The 21,821-nt window shown below is 39.9% G+C and overlaps 1 protein-coding gene across 16 annotated transcripts in view; it reads right to left on the bottom strand.

The window, feature by feature from the left end:
* Positions 1-21,821, bottom strand: part of nrxn3a (neurexin 3a) — a 184,065-nt gene that overhangs the window by 98,199 nt on the left and 64,045 nt on the right. For all 16 annotated transcript variants that reach the window (XR_003987134.1, XR_003987138.1, XR_003987136.1 and 13 more), the window contains exon 6: positions 2,457-2,758. Coding sequence is in view for 8 of the 16 variants with exons in the window: in XM_030443869.1 (XP_030299729.1) it covers positions 2,457-2,758 (302 nt within the window). In the remaining 8 variants the exon portion in view is untranslated. The remainder of the gene's footprint in view (positions 1-2,456; positions 2,759-21,821) is intronic.

The following is a 21,821-nucleotide window of genomic DNA, read 5'->3' as shown; positions in this document are numbered from 1 at the left end:
CAGAGGCCAAGACAAAAAGACACAAATGGGTGAGTAGCCTCAGCTGTAGATGGAGAGTCCTTAGCTTTCACTTGCTTAGTTAACTAAGTGCTATCCTGAAACCTCATACAAGAGGCCTACTAATGTCTCAGTACCACACAGCCAGTGCCTCTGCTAATTGTTATCATTATTCACTTTTTAAAAACTGTTTCACAAGATACACAAACATTCAGGGACATACATGATGTCTGTACCTCGTGTTTTCTTGACTTGCTCATATTTATTTAGTCAAGCCATTTTTTTCCTGCAGTGTGGTTAGTGACACAGTTCTTTCACTGCGTTATGACAAGGATAGTTGTTCATGCACATAGCGCAGACTACTGGACACAACTGCAGAGCATTCCAGTGGATTCTGTCTCCTTTTGTAGATGTAAAACATCTCTGGCAGTTTCCACAATATTATAACAAAAATCATTGATCAAGACTATCTGAAATTAAGCGGATTTACTAAACCCCAAAGAAGAAAAAGGGATGGGTGACTAAGAAAGACAGAGAATAAAATTAATCAGAAAAACAACATCAGTGGATGAACCAGGTGGATGTTAGAAGGACAAGAAAGGCGGGGGAACACAAACGCATTTCCTTGTATTTTTTTTGTTTTTTTTTTGTTTTTGGGAATGGCGTCATGATTAAGAAGTCAAAAAAGAAGAAGAGGAGAAGTGCACAGAAAACCAAAAAATGACAATAAAAATGATATCTACCATACAATGGAGTGTGTTTACCATAGCGAATCCAATGCCTGTTTGCTTTGCAGAAAGGTAGGTAAGAAATGAATATGAAATCAAATGAAAACCAAATAATGACAGGTGAGGGAGTTAGTGCACATGTTAGTAAAAAACAAAAATGATTCATTTCATTCCCTCACTCTCTACCTTTTAAGAAGAGTTGAATCAGGAAATAGAAGTAAGTATTCAAAAGGAATCAGAGCAGACCCCAAGGCATAACAAAAGGATTTGTACTGGAATAGAGCAAATTAAAATGCATATCCAACGACTTCTCACCAAGGTACGACTGTTTGCTGTCATGGCACTACAATGGTGGAAAGAGCTTCCCACTTATAACTAATTTGTTAAAACTGCACCCTGTTCCATAAATAAATAATAATAAAATCATTTATACTAGTACTCCATCTCCTATTCTCTTTTTCTAAATGTATAACTTTAGAAGATAAAGTTTGATGTATATGCATGATTCTTGGCAAGAGCAGCAACAGTAAGCTGTTAGATGTGGAGCTGCATGTGACAGGTTGCACACCTCCAGGTCCTGAGTGACTACTGCTTTGAGAAGCTTGCTGTTCTGTGTAAAACTAGGTACTTCCATAATGCAGCATAAATAATGCATGAGTTTGCTTGGCTTCACTGTAAGCGAATACACCACCTGTATTTCCAACGAAAATGCTGTTAAACTAGCCTAATGCTTGCTTTATTATTAATCTACGCTTGTTGTAACCACCAGTATCAACCAGGACCAAAGTTATAAGGACCACCATTTTGATTAAAGTGCGTCGTTTTAGTTTTCCTTGTACATTTTGTTAGTGATTATTACTAATTATTATTACTAAATCGCACCTTTAATTTGCATATACAAAACCTGAAAGACATCCAGTTCTTCTCAAAAAGGGTTGATGCAAAAGGTAGGGTCTATTTACATATCTAGACATGCAGGTTGGTGAAAATTGTACAGCTGAATGGGGATCAGTCTTGGGTGGTCAGCAGAGGTCTTCGAGGACTACAGCCCATCCCCCTGATCCCCCCATGAAACGTTTTTCCACAGGCAGATATGGAGGAAAGAAGAAATAATGGAAAGAGAGGAAGGAAGAAGCCTTCTAACACTATGAAATGTGCAGTTAGTGCTCTGACAGATGGACAAAGAGTGAAGATGACAGACCCAGAAAATCAAACCTGGAAAATAGTGTGACGTCGAAAGAAAAATCATGTTTGAAGTAAACAGCATTATAATAAACAAAAAACAAAAAAACATTGCTTTGCACAACGGTGAAAAAGTTAGACTGAAATATGGGACTGAAATCAGTACATTTCAGTGGACGTGCCATGATCAGTGAATTCAGTTCAACTTTGGGGAACACTGATGTAAAAATTTGCACCACTGACCAACTGCAAACCATCTTTACGATGTTGACCTTTGAGGGAATGGTCATCTTATTGAGTAAAAAAATGCTAAAAACATAGTCTGCAGTCAGTAATGAGACAAGACTGCCTACTTGGCAACAATAGAAGCAGCTCGCTAAATGGCAGTTAGAAACTGAAATTGATATTTGAATAACTGATATTTTGCAAGCCAGCAAGCTTAGCAGGCTGTTGTGGCTGGCTAACAGAATGCTATTGGCTAGCTAGCATGTTACAATTAAATTGCCATACAACAAGCCACAGCATTCCATTTTTCACACACAGCCCTACCTGCCGGAGGTTGCGGGTCACTTTGACATCGTGCCACGAGTTGTCGTTGAATTTCCCATTGACTGGCTCCACAATGGCCTCAAAGGCTCCAGAGCCCAGGTTGATAACGAGGGAGACAGCGCCGTCCTTCAGTGCTAGGTTGACGTAGTCAGCTGACTTGCCTGTGTGAAGGATAAGGCCATTGCGCTGCCACGTCTTGAAGGACAGCGTAATCTCGTCGCTGCTGCTCTGGATGGGGTTCTGGGAGAGATCGTAGCAGAAGTACTCTGAGCCGCGGAAAGTGGCCACATTCTCCTCCCTTGCTGTGGTGAGAAGAAACAAAGAGGAAAGTTGTTGAAAACAGTCTCATTTTGTTCATTCAACCAATCATTTATTCAGAGAGGGTCATATTGTGCAGCCAAGCATTGATAAAGCCCATAGAACTTTGACCTTCTACCCATCCATTCATTCAAATCGGATGAGAGGAATTGGATGGCCAACCTGCTTGACTATTCACTTACAGCTGGCATCCACCCGTCCTTGTCAAATCACTCATTTTACATGACAGTTGGATAGAATTTAGATTGCTCTTCTTGGTTTCTACAATACCAACCACAATTACAACAACTGAAATGAGAAGACATTTAAACATGTTTCTGTTTTGCTGTTTTCAAAGCTGAGACCACATTCTTTCAGTTAACAGGCCTTCATTTTAGCTTGTCAAAAGGTGACACTAGTGATTTTGCGTTGAAGTCTTTATTCATGTATATATAGATTTATACGTACTTTTGATGAGTAAAATCATATACTATAGTAATATACACTATAAATAGAGACCTCCTGACAAATAAACAGAACCCCCCTATATATATATATATATATATATATATATATATATATATATATATACATATGTATATATATGTATATATATGTATATATATATATATATATATATATATATATATATTTTATATCTATTCAACACATGACAGAGAGGAATGCCAGCAAAGGGAGAGGTAAAGGGAGACCGCAGATAGCAATCATCTAACAACATCAAAGGCCTAATCTTGCCAGTGAAATTGCCATTTCCTGTCAAATAGCTGGCTTGTGACAGTGGTTATGCTTTTGATGAGACAGAGAGAAGCAAAGAAGGGAGGGAGGCCTCTGAGAGAAACCATGATAGGGTGTACTGAAAAGAAGGGAAAACGCAGGGGAGAAACAAGGAAGCACCAAAAGAAAGACAGAAAAGGGTCTAGCAGAGTCAGCGGAGTCGTTATCTGTGAGATAATCTGCAATTAACTCACTGTCGCAGGGAAAAATACTAGACTGTGGGCTCAGCGACAACATAGCATAATCCATCAGCCACATAGACGTTACGAGCTGCATGAGTGCAGCTTTCATGTGCTCTGCAACAAAGCCCCACCCCACACTGGAAAAAAGGAAAAAACGAAAGGAACAAAATGGCCACGGCTTTCATCTCCTTAACACAGACACCTCAGGCATCACTTCCTCAAAGAAGACTCATCCCACATAACATAGACCACTCTAGCATGTAATGAGGGAGAAGAATGTGTTGTTTTGGAGCCTTTGAATGTGAAATATGAAAATAAATGGATGATTATCTCTTACCCAGTTAGACTCAAATGCACGGTCTCTCACCTGCCCTGCCATTTCATTTGCTATTACAATGTGAATGAGCAAACATATTGTTTTAAGATTATGACAAAGACCAAAGGGAGGTATTAGTGTCCTGTGGTGGATCTAAATCTTCTACATTGATGGTCTAAAGCTACCAAAACTATTGGTCCAGGTCCTGGCCATCCATCCAAAGCTTACTGGGTGATGGCCTTTATTAATGAAAAGGCAATTTCTGAAGCGATTGCTGGATGAACTTGTGTCAGTGTGACATGAACCTAAATTATCTTAAGTTAGACTTTGGAAATATCATGATTGAAGGAATCCAATACTCCTTTTTTCTTTCTATGCTTGGATGATAATTAAAGAAATGCTGGATGTTGAAAAGCTGATGCTTAACTTCATTACTGGCTTTAAAAGTCGAATAAAACCAATCATGTGTAAAAGATGTGGAATAGTTTCAGGTTTGTTGAAAAGCTTTTTTCTTAATTCATTTATCTATTTATTTATTTTGTAGCAGCTGAATGAGTATGGATAGTTGAAAAGTGGGAAAAGGTTAATCAAAAGTATAGATATTTATATTGCTATCACAAGCTATGTATCAAAAAACAGATCTTGCTGAACCCCCTAAGGAGCGCACACACATAACACCATCCTGACATCTTATCTCACTGTTGGTATGGCAGCCTGACATTGCAGACAGCCTCACAATCTCAAAACACCTCCAATGATGGGCCAGGGATGAATTATTAATAACCAGGAATTTAACAAAGACCTTTACTCACCAGGTCTTAAATATATAATGAATTGGGAAACACACTCAATGAATAAGCTCTGTCCTTGTTGGTTTTGCAGGTGGGCAAGCTGGAAGTGGCCACAGAAGTACTCTTTGTGACTTGGCCAGCTGATTGGCCAGAAGTGTTAAACATGCAAAGCAAACTGGGAAAATCTACAGTGAAAAAAACAGGAGGCAGCTGCAGTCACTCAGAACTGTAGACTATCAGCTTGTGACCTGACGGTGGGATCTTCCTCTGTCATCCAATAGATCGGTCACATGTACAGATGATGAGTCAGTGTATAGAGTGCACATGGACGCACAGTGTGGAGGAAAAATGGACGGTGTAGGAGAAAGAGAAAATGAGAGCAAGTCACATCACAACTACCCTTCACCAGGTGACTCTGCTTTTATTAAAATTAATAAACGGCATCAACACAACGCTGCTGTAGGCAGCTGGAAGTGCACATGTGTACTCTTCTCTGTAGGTAGAGGTCACTCCGATGACTACCAGAGCTTCATGATGATCGACACAGGTCCAGTCAGAGCTCTGATGAGATGCCAGAGATGTGCAAACAAACGTATAAAAAAAACCAAAACAGGATGAATATATTTATTTATGCAAGTACAGAAGTGCAGTTGACTCACTCTTGAAACTGAAAACTTTGTTTTTAGCTTTTTTTATGTTTGCTGAAGCAGTTTTTAAGTGTAAATAACACATGCGTGTCATAAAATGAAAATATACAATATGCTAATGGATAAAGACTAAACAGTTGCATACATGAGCTGTTAAATGTGTGGTTTTTGGCCCGAACGGATGTTAGATTCCTGGCCAGAATTATCATTGTCCCAGTCTGTCTGTGCAGGCAGGGGAGGGGTGAGTAACTGTTGTATGGTTAAATGTAAAATACATGATTGTGGAATAATGTCAAAAGGCTTCAGCCTCTGAGGTGGTGCTTCAGAGGGCATTAGTTAAGTGACAACCGACAGTTGACGTTGCTAGGAGACATGCAGTCAACTTCAGTGGTGCACTGCTGGACAGAGAACGACATACTGCAGAGCCGATGAACATTGATACAGGACGCTCTGTCCTGTTTTTCATCAAATCCATAATACATTAGCTAATGAACATTAGTGATGAAACTTTCATTCTCTTCCCACTACTCATCATTATGAGAGTGTTTACAGGCCTTTGGGAGTAATACTGAGTATGTGAAAAAAACATAGTGTAAAGCCTTTTGTGGCTTCAGAGGAAGCTGCATGTCATCTGATAAATCACCTCCAATGATGTCACTCAGTGCATAAGTTGCTTTGTGGGCTCCAGGTTTTGAAAAGCAGTTCACTGGCCAGGCATTGAACTCCTGTTGAACCATTATGGACGGTAAAAAACAATTCCATACAGCAGAACCAGAACTATGACATTTTAATTTCATGTATTCTTCTACATTTGAAACTCACAATGCAATTTAGCCCCTGAGTGACATCACTGGAGGCAATTTAACAGATGACATGCAGCTTCCCCTGGAGCCACAAAGGCCTCATACCTCTTTTTCACGGATGCAGCAGAACTCCAGACAAACAGACGATAAAGTTTGATGTGACTGTGTGATTTATTTTGTTGACTTATTAAACTTAGTGGTTAACCCGCCACTCACATACATCTCCCAGCTGAAACTACGGATTTTCCTCTCATCCACCTTTTGGGTTGGCAAAGTCAAACTGCATCTAGTCTCCAACATAGCTCCCCTGAGGTGAGAGAGCATCCCTGCCTCTCTCTCCACCTATAGCCCACTGTGAGGAGAAAGCAGCTTTATCCATGTGCAAGAGGAACCATGCAAGTTCATCCATGCAAACGTTTACCTGCAGGGAGAGACTAAGAACACTGCCCTGCTTCAGATGGCTGACACACATGCAAAGAAAGGGACAGGCAGAGTTTTTCCAGAAAAACAATCAATATTCAAAGGTCTTAAATCATGTTGTTATGGTCTGCTAACCCCTGAATCCAAACATACAATATATATACATTTATATACTTCTTTTTTATATAAACGGTGATATACAGAACGAAAAATTCAATACAAGATTACAATTACCCAGTTAGGTAGTCATAGCCATTTTGTTGATATATGGAATGGTAATGAATTGAGAATGAATAGAACTTCTTTGTGACTGAAATGAGGATGAAGTGAGAAGATTGTTATCAGGCCCATAATGGTTTTAATGGCATCCGTAAGCCGTTCCATTTGGAGCCCGCGTTTGATGGATGAGCTTGGATGAGTCGTGCGAGGGGTCATCCATAAAAATGTCAGAGGGAGAGGTGGCATAAGGAAAAGTTATGGCCACAGTAAATCTCCTTTATATTTGGAAGGTAAGGCGACGCTGCTTGCTCCAGGTTGGGATAGAACTGAGTTTGTGCCCTTTTCTCCAACTTTTCAGCAGCATCTGCTATAAATTATGATGTAGTTGGTTCTCCACTTTAAACTCGGCTATTGTTATTTTTTTTAATCATATCGGTTTGGTTCGTGCTGTTGAAGTTTCAAGAACATTCCACACCTCCAGCCATATCTGTGGCAACAAAAACCTCAGATGTTTTGCTCTGTCATTTTAACAATCTTTTCTGACCAAGTGGTTTTTGTCACTACAACTAATCACAGCGTTGTCACAAGATGAAATTGAAAATTGAACCTGTAGAAACGTTAAATTGCACCAAAAGGAGAATCAAGTTTCAACATATTCATGGTTTTGCAGTACATTTATTCCGGCGACTAGATTGGCCTGTAAGTTTAATCACCATAAGACTTGAATAGATGTATGATCAATCTTTCCTAAGTCCTTGTCATTTTGATGACGGACTTATTTTGGCCAGTGTTACATTTTGCATCATTTCAAATACACACTTTACAAATCTGCATCACCTACAGATATTAGTGTAAGGTTGAACCCAGGTGTGTTTGAAACTCACGGGCTGTTTCAACTCTTACAAATGTAAGTGCCTGTTAAGTGGTACGGTATAATAAATGAATAATATGGATTGTTTTGTATAAGTCATTGCTGTTCTGACAGGCCTCAGCAGCACCAAGGTAATGGTTGTAGTCTGAATATGAATTAGCAATTAATAAGTCATTGGCTCATACATAACTGAGTGACATTGTGATCTATGCTCGTGCAATGGGTTCACGAGCATTGCTCACAGTGGGACAGTCACATGAACGTTAGCTTGAGAAAGAAGAATAAAGCATCTTAGATCCAGTTTTTGATTTCCATGTGGTCTGTTCAGCATGTGTGTATGCAGCAATAAGAGATGGAGGGAGAACAGCAGCACCAGGTGAAACATGAAACAGCATGAGAGCTACGGTTGCAAACAGTTGCTGGTTTCAAATTCAACTTAAAGTGACAATTTATGATGACATGTCTGTTCAATTCACACATTTTCAGTGGGTTGCAACAGCTGGTCAAAAATGGCCTTTCTAGGCCAACAAATAATAATATAATAATATTTGTCTTTCTTCTTTCTTTCTTTCTTTCTTTCTTTCTTTCACTTGTAAGTGAAAGGAGGTCAGTACAGCGGCCACATTGTCTCTCTTCTTGGTATCAGTGAGTTGCCTTGCTGCTGTTTTCTGAACAAGCTGCAGGCCTGACAGAGATTCATGACTGACTCCCACTTCAAGAGGGTTAGTCAAGACTTGAAGAGATAAAATACATTTAAAAAAAAAAAAAAACAGGAAGCAGTCTGCAGACTGCCAGAAGACAAGGGTTGACTGGTGGGATGTGAACAAAGTACAGGTTTAACAGGTCAGTCAGGAGAAAATTGTTTCATCTCTAAATGGATTACAGAGAGATGAAGACACCCATCGCTATAATAATTGATTATGAATTGCCACTGTAATATGTCAAGTCTGTTTTAACTCCTTTGCCATGACCTCATCTTACCTTGACATTTAAAAAACACAATAAAGAGGTACACATGCACACCACCATGCATATTCTTGATGGAGGCGTGAGCTGGCATCAGCTCAAGTGAGAGCATTTAGAAACTCCTGGGTGGACCATCTGTTGGTGGACAGGTAGCAGGCAGTAATCCTATTTATACTCATCTGAACAACCCCAGTACTACATCTCTCTCTCTCTCTCTCTCTCTCTCTCTCTCTCTCTCTCTCTCTCTCCCTCTCTCACGTAATGACGTGGTGTACAGGAGGAAGTTTTCATCCACTTTGTCTGCTGCTTTTATAATAAAACGATAAAGCAATGGTGGATGTGCTGGGAGAAGACGGGAAGAGAGAAGGAGAAACATTATCTTCGGTGGTGTTGAATATGAATGTGATTGCTGGATTCTTACTTTCTCTCAGGGTAGGAACTGGATATTAAAACTGAGTGAGACACTGAGAAAAGGGGGGGTATAACAGCATGCACACCACCGGCATATTGAATGGAGCCGTTCGCCCACACCATCAAAGAAGAGGGCTCAAGCAAATCCAGAATGGACATTTGGAAAGGGACAAAATGGCTTCCTTGTTATCCATTTGAAGCTATCTAAATTGCTGCTGGTAGGATTTATCTTCTTGTTCACTGTTCATGCATGGTAGTAGACAACCACTTGTGTGTTTATGGGTCCAGGGGAGTACTACTGCATGAGTAAAAAAAGTAGTATGAAGTATTTTATGTCTCCAGAGATGGCACATAATCTGATCAATTGCTTCCAGTAATGTCACTCAGCGACTAAGTTGCATTATGGGTAATGTAGGTGTCATTATTCTCTGTCTAGGTGCTGTAACTGGCAGCTAGACGTGTTTCAGTTTGTTGAAGACATTTCACCTCTCATTCAAGAGGTTTCGTCTGTTCTAACTAACTGGAGGAGTTGCAGGCTTTTAAACTCTGTGTGGGAGTGACCTACAGAGTCGTTAAGGACACCGGTGAGCTCTGAGTTTCAGAGTCATTATTCTCTGGTTCTGCGGTATCGATTTCGATCGTTTGTTTTTAAACTGCAACACTAGACCAGTGGACTGCTTTTCAAAAATGCCCACAATTACATTTAACCACTGAGTAACAAAACTAGAGGTCGTTTATCAGGTGACATGCAGCTTCCCAGAGTCACAAAAGCCTTTTATGTTACTTTTCTCCCATACATGGTAGTAATCCCAAAGACTTGTTAACCCACTTTTTACACACACAAAATGATGAAGTACCCCTTTAAAGGGGTACTGCACTGGCTTATCATCCATTATGTCTATTTCTGTGCATGTACACTGAGTAATGAAAAACCGTTGTTGCACATGTACACATACTTCCAGCCAGTGAAAATGGCCAACACATCTCACACCTCCCAAAATGGCATACGGAAATTTGCCTGGTTTGCCTCTCCTGACAGTGCCCCACCGATGTTACATCACTTGCAACATTTTGAAACTGTGGGCATAGCTTGCTTGCCATTGTTTTTTTTTTTTTTTTTTAATGTAATAATTTGTATACAGAAATAACATTATTTTTAAATCACAAAACCGGCTAATAAATACAGGGGGAAAGACCTACACGTCAAGAATACCCATGTTTTAGCTCAGTAATTGTCTTCCGCTCTCTGTGTGGTCTGTCTCCCCCCTCGGATGAAAATGATTTGTTTTTGTCAAAGCTGCATGTTCCACCACCAAACCCACAGCAGCTGGCGGAGTCACTGCCAAGCAGCTATCCTGTAGAAGCTATTTCATAGCAAGCTAATTTGCCAGATCCTTTTTCATCTTCTGGCAGTAGCAGCATTCCATTAATTCACTCATCTTTTCAATCACAAGTTCATGACTACTGCAAAGGTGTAAGGCGAGGTGGTGGTGTGTGGGAAGTGTTCGCAGTGATGTAGAACATACAGGTTTAACTACGACATACAGTCAGTGGAGAGCAAACAGCTGTTTGAGGAGGATGTAAGTTTTTTAACAAAAAGCCATTTCTTTAAACCTGTCCTTCCTTAATGGATAGAATTGTATTTTTCATCATAAAATACAACACTTGCATGTCATAAGTATATTCAAAGGGTGGTTGGTTTCTCTAATAATTTCTCCTGTCCACATTGACACAAAAGTGTCCCTTCACTGCATAACTCCAGTCTAAGTCATTTTTGTGTAAAAATATAATCTTTCAGTTCAGCCAGAGCTACGATGAGATTAATTAAAGTTAACCTAAAATGGAAGGCGGAGAGATATCTGCTTCTGCATATTTACAACAGTAAAAAACGGCCAGTAGCCAATCAGGTTTGCATGGAATGTTTGTTAGGCCCACCAACAGACTAATTCTGAGGGCAGAAATGTTATGTTACACTTGATGCTGGACTATGTGACATGAAAAATGTTGCTGAGGATCCTGCTGCATGAAGAGAAAAATACAGCTTTAGTCTTCAAAAGCAGCTTAACATTGGATGGGGTTTAAAACATCAATACAGTAATCAGTACAGTAACCAGCATTCTGTATGCACAAACAGTCGTGGACACACAGCAAAGGTATTACGTGCCCCAGTGATTGCATTATGATCTCACACCTACTACATGATGGCCACTAGAGCTTAGACAGCAAAACAGAAAAGAAGCTATGGAGCAGGAGATGTATAAGATATCTGCAGGCGCCAAATTTAGCCTCTGATGTCAACGATGCCTCATGTACTGATATGCATATATTCACACACACTAACTAAATTGTTATAACATAATGTGAAACGTACAAGGTTATTCTAGTGATTGGTTTGTAAACACCCCCTTTATGTCTTATCATGGATGTGATCATGTTCAGGGAATAACGGTATATGGAGCATAACTTGGTGAATTTAACAATGTCCGAGATCATCATTTGTGCAGGAGTGCCTTTGACTGTGCCGTATCATAAACAGCAACTTCTGTATTGAGCTGCAGCTATCACCATCAGTCTTTCAGTCATGACCAGTCGGTGATTTGTTCATTTTTGAGAGGATAGGATGTCTCAAACCGTGCCCCAACACAATATTAACCTTAATCCTAGTGAAAAATGACAGAAGTTGTCATGTCTCTCCTAAAAAATGGTTACAGAGATGGTTTGGGTGGTAGCTGTGTGAACGAGTCATCACTGCTCAGCTCCACTGAGTCACTGTCACATTTGGCCTCACCTACCTGTGAAAGCAACATGATCTCATTCCATGGTCAAGTTGGGAATGATACATGTTATCGATTATCGTGGGCAAAAGAATTCACAATAACAACACCATCACAATAACTACCCACACTACGGGTAGTTACTTGTTCTCATCCGTCATCTCCTCAGACATGATTTTGCTCCCCAGTAGCAGCCACACGCTGTTGGATTAGTTATTGAGCTAGTAGCTGCATCGTACATCTGCAAAGTATGTTAACACCGCCTACTATGACAAAGCAATAATGAAAAGAAGCATTATGATTTCAGAGGCACTCGATTATTTACACAATAGTTTCGTAAGTGTATTATAATCCATATTTCATTTTAAAATATTATGGTTATCGTCAATATTGGTATATCGCATCACCCCTATGTTACACTTAAAAAATGCACTGAAACTACTTGGTTAGGTCCAATGAATGTCAGACCCAACAACTAACCAACCACATATCTTTCCAACATCGACTCATTGGCTTTATATACTACCTTTGTACTTTGCTCCAGTCATAATTGCCCCTCGCTGGTGCTGCAGCTTCATTCACACGTGTACTTTTGGCGGCTAGCCAATGCGAAACCCTGTCCAGTAGCAGTCTTGGTCAAGTTACCTTTAAAATGCAATATATTACATATGACTAGTTACCTTCATTTTAAAGTAATATATTATGTTAAAATATCACTGTCTGCATAGAGTAATATATTACTTATTACACTACCTTATAGCTACCTTCAACAACATGCCAAAATAACCAGTATAGAACAATTAAACAGCCAAGATCTTTTGAAATAAAAGAATGTGCTTGGGCGCAGGTTGATAAAGTCTGATATATTATGAGATAGGAATAAAAAAATGTAATTGTAGGCTCAGTAATATGAAACACAACAAACCTATAGCTTCTATAATGTAGCCTATAATGACATGACAAGACAACGGCTCATTTTAGTCATGCAGAGACTGAACAAATAACGTATAGACTGGGCTATTTTAAACACATGCAGATCCTTTATGAATATGTTCATGTGTGGTGTGGATGGGTTCCTAAAAAACAACAATAAATGCTTCACTTCATTACATAACTGTAGTAATACCTTACTCAATTAGTGTAGCAGTATATTACTCTGTTACCACAAAAATAAAAGTATTACTGTAATGCATTACACAAAAGTAAGGCATTACCCCCAACACTGTCCAGTAGTGGATTGGCAGGTCTCTTAAATGCTTTGGTGTGACACTGCAGTACACAGGTTCTTGTTTACAACTTGCTTGTTGACAATGCTTTCTTTTAGCTTCTTGAGATATTCTGTCAACATGGCCATAGGATCACAAAATGTTCATATATGTTGTTTGAGGCAATGACAAAGTAGCTTTTGTGTCATTTATTTTTGCATTCTTCTTACTACCATCTAAGCCCTGATGCTGGTGAAGCTCTTAAAATAGCAAAAAGTGAGTGGGATGTTAGGGAAGAAAAAATAAAAGGGGTGAGTAAAAAGAGCGTAAATCCTCAGCCCCATAGTAGCTGAAAAGGGAGGCTGGTTGTCTGAGAATGGCTGAAGCAGACAGAGGCACAAGAGAAGGGGCAGAAGGAGAGGGAGTAAGCAAGGTATGGTGCTGGTGGGGAGGGGGATAGGAACGATAACCATCAGTAATTTCAGCAAGCTGGCGGATTTCCATTTGTTTGGCGCCTTGACCAATGGTGCGTTGAGATGTCTGCACCAAACGGTGGTGTGGAACAGAGGGGGGATGGAGCCACTGAGGCATTAGCTCTGAGGAAGAAAAGGAAGAGGTGCTGCCATTTTGAGTGTCAAGAGAGTGGAGGCTGAGCTTTTCAGACAATGGCTTCTTCACACGCACACACATACACACAGATAAGGACTGATAAACTGCGTGTGTGATCAGTGTCCACTGATACTGGATGTCAGAGGTTCAGGGCTCTCTGAAGGGGCCCCATGGTCACTTCACCAACACAGACCCCGAAATTCCACCAGATATGTGTCCACTGCGTTACAACGCCGATCCGGCTTTGCTCTGCCATCCAAAAGCCTGTTGCGCTTTGGGTCCGCAATGGTGCAGTACTGTCGGAAAACTGGCATCGCAAGACCGAGGAGTTCCCGCAATAATCACTCGCAACTACAGTTATAGGTATATGTTATAAACACAACAACACAAAGTGTTCCCAACTGAAGGATTGGTGGAAAAGCTTGTATTTGCCTCTTTTTTGAGATTTGTGTGCTGGTGTCAACACAGAGTGTTTTATTTTTTAAAAGTAACCGTATGTTATGTTGTAGTTTCGGTGTGTGACCTTCTGTCTGCTCTGTGCTAAATTCGGCTGAATTGCTGAGTCATGCTCCGGCATTCGCCAGAGTCCTGGCGTTTCTGCTCCAGTCCGGAGCTGGGACGGAGCAGATACACAGCGCAGCAGACCTGGTGGAAGTTAACACATAGACTACAGTGAAACCTATCAGCTCTGCTGCCATGGTCGAGCCGTAACGACACATATCTGGTGGAATCGTGGGGTGCACTGTCACTTCATTCAGTGAAATCAGCCATGAAGTTCTTGACTTATAATTGATTTTCATCAAGACTTCAACTTAGCACTTGTTCAGGAGTTTGGAGAGGTGACATGTCATCATCAAAAACATAAGGTCACAAATGAGGATTGCTTTAAGTGGTATAAAAAGGTTTCCAAACTCTCAACCAACAGCCTGAAGGCAGCTCATGCAGCATTCAAGCACGCATTGTGCACAATAATTATTCTTTATCATGTGAAGTAGAAATGATCCTAAAACTTACTGCAATGCATTCAATATTGTCCAGACATTTTATAGTCAGAGGAATTTGGATGTACATCTGGAGTACTGACCCTCATTAGAAAGTGCTGACATTACCCGAGGTTACATGGACAATATTTCCTCATTCTGACTGAGATCATCAATTCAACTCTTTACATGGACAAGAAATGGAAATGATCTAATTAGATGTGTGTTTAGCACAAGACTATAGCTGGATGAGGCGAGGTGGACTAACATCAATGCTTGGAGCTCACACACAGTCAGAGTTGATGGACAGTGAAGATGTTAACTACATTATCATCGCCATCTTGTTGCTGTCGCTGAAGTACACCCTGATGCATATTCAAAAGATGCACCCAGTGTTTATGTATTTGTATATAAATAAATGTATATAGGTTCTGTAATTTGTGTAGCATGAAGGAGTTTACAAACTTTCATTTCGTTACGCAACTTTGTTGTGTAGTGACGAATAAATTACCTTGTACCTTGTTTACCCTCCACAAAGTATTACAATTTTGACATGCACGAAGGGATTCTGCTTGCTATTTTGCCAGAAATATATCAGAAGGGGAACTGAGCAGGAGAGCTGAAGAGAATTCATTTCGTTATTCGCTCTGCCTGTTAATGCAATTTTAGAGATGGGCCCAAATGGTGTCATAGGAATTCGCCCAAACAACGCCATCAAGACATTCCACAATCCTTAAATCTATCAGCATCTCCAACAAACATGTTGAAGCCGATCACCCACGGACCAGTTCTGTTCTCCTGCTACCGCGTTTCAGTCCCTCCAAGAGGCAATGTCACTGAATGTTCGATCAGATTGAAAATTCATTCAATTCAGACTGGATTGGAACAGTTTCTTCTGTATTTTTTATTTGATTGGGCTATTATGGATTATTAATGGAATATTATTACCCCTTGAGTACACCAGGCACATCTCTGTTACCTGTTCTGATTCATGCTACTTCATATCCCACATGGACACATTTCAGAAGCAGGGCGTCTTGCCTGCCTGATTTTGTTGACTTGCTCGGATTGCGTTGATTTCATCCTTTCTTTTTGGTTTTTGTGCTTTTTTCTGCAGTTGAGTTGGCTAAAAAGTCAAATCATTGCATTATTTGTCTAAGTGTATATACTGAAATATTTCTGACTTCGATGTGCTGTGGATCCCGAGTTAGCAGAGGGTGTTTAATTTTAGCGAGCATTGCCTGGAACGGCCACAATCTGCTCCAGTGACCATATCAAGACCGGGATGGGCCAGTGGAATCTGAGGTTTAGAATCCATGTAATGCCATTAATACAACTCTTGCACTGCTGCATTAATGCCATCATTGCCATGAGTAATGCACATCTGTTTATATATTGCATATATACTCACATTCTGTTTCACATTTACATGTCTAATATTTCAGGTTAGTCCGTAACATTTTATTTATACAATACCTTTTAAAACGATGTTACAAAGTGCTGCAGATAGAAAAACAGCGCTCATAAAAAGCAATATACAGAAAAATAAATTGCAGCCACTTAATAAGGAAGTCAGGTTAATAAAAATGGGTTTCTAAAAGTTTAATTTTGCTCCGTATTTAGTATCCAATGTTCTTTTTCATTAATTACTATCTATTTCTTCCTGCATTTGTAATTGCTTTTGCAGCTGCTCTCTTGCTCTCTGTTGTATTTTCAATTTTTTTGTTGCCTGATTTTTGTGATTTAAAGGGGCCATGTCTATTTTGTCTCCATTTTGTTATACTGCTGTGTAGATATAACTTTGAACCTTGAGTCAGCTGATTCGGCTGTAAACCTCTACTAAGGCCTTAACCTAACTCAGTCCCTCCTCACAGTTTGCGCACGTGTGTGTATGAAAAGGTGTATGAGTGCATGCATATGCACATGAGGCATCCATGTGTACATGTCTGTACATGTGCACGTCTTCCCACATAAGCAGAAGAGAAGAATGACCCCACCCACTCTTACAGACACACACGCACAGCCATAACTCTCTGAAGCATGACAGCAAGGTTGGCTTCGTCCCTGGGGGCTTTTCATTTACTACCCAACATAATGCCACATCCCCAACCCCCCCACCTCCTTATTGGCTATTATCTGGGCTGTCGGAGCTTGTGTTGATACCTAATGAAGGGCCACGGTTGCCATTTCTCAGCTGACGGTCACCATGGTTACGGGAGAAGAGAGGAGGAGGGCAGGGGAGGGGTAGAGGGAATGAGTGGATTTTAAAGAGAAATGAGTGAAATCTAATGGACAGAATACGAGGTGAGGAGAAGAGATGATTGAATTCAAAATCTATAATTTAATGCATTTGTTTTATACTGCTCATTCAAGAGAAGAGACAAAACATGTTCATTAAGTGACATGTTAATTAAGACTAAAGGGGTGATGGCAGAGTAAAACTTAAAAGACAAAAAAAAAAAATCTATGACCTAAGCCTTTGAAGACAAGTGTCTGAAAAGGGATCCCCCAAAAAAGAAACCTTTTCTCAGACCATTTAATTCAACCAGCACACATGACAACAACAACTATTTAATTTAAAATTGATTCCAAATTAAATACAGCACGTGTTGTTTTGTTTTTTTTCAGTTTAAATCTTTCATTTACTCTAACCAAGGGTTGTTGTTGTTGGCTAAACAGAACCATGAACAATTAATCACACTCACATTTCAAGAAGTAGCTATTGTTATGAAATTAATAAAACATAATGACATGAATGTTGTTATGATTGGGGTAATGGGATAACGCCCGATGAGGTGACCATTATCAAGAATTAATGGACAACGTGGAGGCCATGCAGAGGATGTTTGCCATTGTCTTTTAATACAAGATTACGCACACCTCAAATGGCATTATCCTGCATACCATGGTCACTTGCCAAATAAAAAAACAGCAAGACCATTACAAATATTTGTACTTGTTTTGCTATCAAAATATAAAGTTTCACACAAGGAGAAACATTCATAGCTATATCATGAGGCTATTTCAGTAAATAGGACTTTCGGATATGACTCAGCAACCAGAGATAAACTAGCCCACTCAGCTCATTGAACATCACGCCATTAGTCCAGGTCACACGACAAATTTACCTTGACTGATGAAGCTAACAAAGCTTTTGCTGACTTAAAACCTCCATAGAGACCTGCTCCTATGTTAGGACTACCACAACCTGGCCTGCCATTCACTCAGTTTGTTTACCAAAAGGACAATTGTATGACATCTGTTTTGACACAATCACATGGTGGTAAAAAAAAAAAAAGAAAAAAAGACCTGTTGTTAATTTCTCAACTGAACGTGATCCTTTTGCAGCTGGTCTTCCTCACCTGAACAAGCTTTGGCTGCACCATGTGACACATTTGGACATGATAAACATCACAGTGAAATGATGTACTGTTCTAAACCCTGCTGCTCGTGCAGATGGTGAGCCTCATGACTGTGTTGCTTCCATAACCACCTTTAAACACCCAGACCTGATCTTTCTCATGTCTGGCCTGCTAGACACCATTCTGCTCCCTGCCTCAACCTCTGACGGCTCTGACCCCACCTCTATAGGAAATGCTGCAGTGAAATACAGGCCCCACAGTAACCAACTTCAACCTGACCAATTTGACTCATGCATGTGGTATACCATTCAAGTGCATTTGACACTCTCTCACCTCAAATCCTTTCACTAACCTAGACATTCTCAAGCACATCTTCTGTATACAATATGGTAACTACACCACGCAACAAAACACCGACCATTCATGTTCGTTTTGCATGCCTGCTTACCCCATGTTAATGTTTTTGCCCAATCCATATACGTCAGAAACTTGCGCTGATTACCTCTGGTTCCTACTACACTACGCTCCCTTCTACCAATTTCTTATTTCCCCCTTAAATTTTACTGACTGTTTAATTTCCTTGTCAGGCACGGTAGATGTAGGCTGGGCTAATCTGTCATGTTTTTGGCATGTTAGATGTCCTGTTTTCACATACAAGGCTATGCAATTGTTGGGTTCAAATGAAAGATACACAGGACAAATTACTCAGCATTGTACAACTTGTCATCTATGTAAATGATTGCCAAACACGCACCACATGCAGCATTTTTAAACTCTCCAATGAAGGCCAAAGGTATCTGGTGGTTTCACCTTAACAACATCCTCCGACCATCCCTGCCCACAAGTTGGAAAGTTCAATCTGTGCATCTCAAATTGATACAAAGAACCACGCCCTACCCAGGCGTATTTGACAGTCATTTGCTGTCTGACCTCCTCTCTAGTGATTCCCAGGTCTATATTAACACTATCGGCTTGCCACGTGACATCCCAGATGATTACAAAGTGTGCAACCAAGTTTCTGGTGGCTTTTCTTCTGCCCTCCCCTTTTTTCGGCCCAATGATTGAAGTAAAAAAGAACACCAAAAAGATTAAATACATTTACTACAATCAATAACATTTTTTAAATCACACACGTGTCTCTCTAAAGGCACAAGGTGAAGAACTGAATGCTACCTCTCAGATGGCTTAGCAAAATTGTACAGCACTGGACCTGTTGCTAAGTGAAAAAGCTTTCTCCAAACTAGAAATCTTAGCTTGCTATGACAATGTCCTACAAAAACAGCTATTGCTCATTTCTGTTGGTCAATTAATGATGACTTTACTTAAACCATTCACTGATGTTATGATACATTTGTTTTTTTACCAAAGGGAGAAGTATAAGGTAACTTATAATATAACTGTTTATGGTTATACTAAAATCATAACTTGCTGACCTGAATATGACTTGATGGTATGATGTTTGATCTATGTATATTTCTCACCAAGATAATAATTTAATTTCCATCACACTGTTCTTCATCACAAACATGTTGGAAAGACAGGGAACTGTGGAAAGCAGCATATTAAATATATGATCAGACTACATTCAGAAGACATTTAGCTTGTTTTAAAAAGTCTTTGTCAATAATATTCTGAATTAGACACATCGTTTTTCCGAAGTTGTTCTCAGATGCTCAATACTGATCACCCAACTGATTCCGTTCAGACCATCCAGAAGTAATAGACAGCTATACTTTTTTTAATGGCTTTAACTTCAGTCTCTCTTTCAAACTCAGTGATGACTTAATGGTGATGTTTAAGCACTAAATACCTGTGACTAGTGCGGGGTTAATTGACCCAGGAGTCAATCCTGATAATATACATTGCACATAAGCCCGATGTTAACAGGTTTGAGGGTTTTTTCGGCCAGTGTGTGGTATAAAAGGCACCTTTCTGTATGATCCCCACAGCTCCTCTTCTGCTGCCAGTCACCATTTCTCTCTGATTTGTAATCAGTTTCATCTGATAGACAGTTTGTCCTTTACCTCAAAAACATAATTGCATTTTCAGAGGGACAGATGACACAAGGCCACATTAATCACAACACTAAACTCATTTCTGAAGGACAATTGTAAGTTGGTGGGAGATGATTCTACCCACCGTCTCCAAGCAGAAGTGTACATCTCATACAATGAGATGTGGCAGGCCCAATACTGCATGCACACAGTGACCTAATGAGGAGATGCTCAGGTCAGGGTAATGAGACGCCTGTCAGCCTCCACAGAACACCGCAGCCTCCTCTGGACAGCAACTGTGTGTGTGTTGGTTTGTGAACTGTCAGGCTTTCAAATAAAGCAATTTGCAATGTCATATTATGAAGATTGTTCAGAATCATCACGAGAAATAAAATGATTAAAAAGAGAATAATTAAAATAATAAAGCAGGCCATCAAACATATTGAAAATTGTAACATATTGACATTTCGAAAACCCCTCCACTGCTGTTTGCAGGACATATATTACTACTCCATGTTCCCAGTTGCCAACTCTGAGATGTACACAGCGATGTGCCCCTTTAGTGTCACAAATGGTTTTATCCACCTACAGTTTCTGATTAGGGAAGGTCTTAACCGTGACTGTAGAAAAAGAGTCAATTAAATCCCAGGCCAACTTCTCTAATGATGCTGACATCATCAGAGCTGGCCCAGAGGATGTTCATCTCACTCAGTGCATCCAGAAGCATGCCTCACCTCTCACGTCACCGGGGCTGCTTGCTTGGCTCTTTGTATTTTGGAATGAGGAAAATGGAGATTTCTCAAATGGTTTTCCAAATGGTCGGTGAGAAACGACAGAGGTCCAGATAAGAGTAGGTTTGCTTGTTAAAGATGGATCAAATATATATATACATATATAAAACTTTAAATGCACACAACTTACAAAACAATTAATGACTATGCTGGTATATTAAGGCAAAGCTCTGCCAAATTTTCTTTCTGTTACTGGGGGAAAGACTAAATATGTTGTGAAATGCCATGTGGCTACATATGACGAAATCAATTGTTTTGATTTGATGTATTTATTATGTGTTAATTGGCAGATTAAAAGTTTTTTGTATGTTCAGAAATTAGCCTGATACTGTGGCCTCATACTCTGACCAAAAATCAGCTCACTTAATACTTGCGCTGTAAAGGAAATTATACAATTCCACTTTAGACTGAGGCCACAAAGCATTTTTATGTTGTGTCCATTCAGCCTTTTGGATTTTCATTTTCATTTTTCATTCATTTATAAGAGTCTCTTTGGGATTGTCTAGGTCTCAGTGGATTTTGTGTCATATATTTTTATGTATGTTGATTTGATGTTAAAAAGTGAATGTAACTGTTTCAAAACTGTGAAGTTGCATTAAACTAAACGTTTGTTCAGAGAAAATCTCAGCTGAGACAAACATGAAAAGGTGATTTAATCATTTGAACTTTCATCTGAACCAGGTTTAATCAGGAAGTGTCTGTAAAAACACAACTGCACTCCACCGTAACATTTACCTTTTTACAACCGTGTTTATCAACACACACATACAGGCCTTTGTGTCAGCATGAGGCTTAGAGGGGTGGGTGGTGGGGTGGGGGTTGATGGGTTGAGGAAAATAGTAAGTGATTTTGGATCGTAGCAGGAAAGCCCATCAGTCACACACACCCGCGAGCCACACACACACACAAAGGGCCTCGGCAGGCCTTCCTGA

The sequence above is a fragment of the Sparus aurata genome, chromosome 16 (assembly GCF_900880675.1).
Source record: "Sparus aurata chromosome 16, fSpaAur1.1, whole genome shotgun sequence".
NCBI classification, from domain to species: Eukaryota; Metazoa; Chordata; class Actinopteri; order Spariformes; family Sparidae; genus Sparus; species Sparus aurata.
This window is presented reverse-complemented; position numbering and strand designations above follow the sequence as displayed.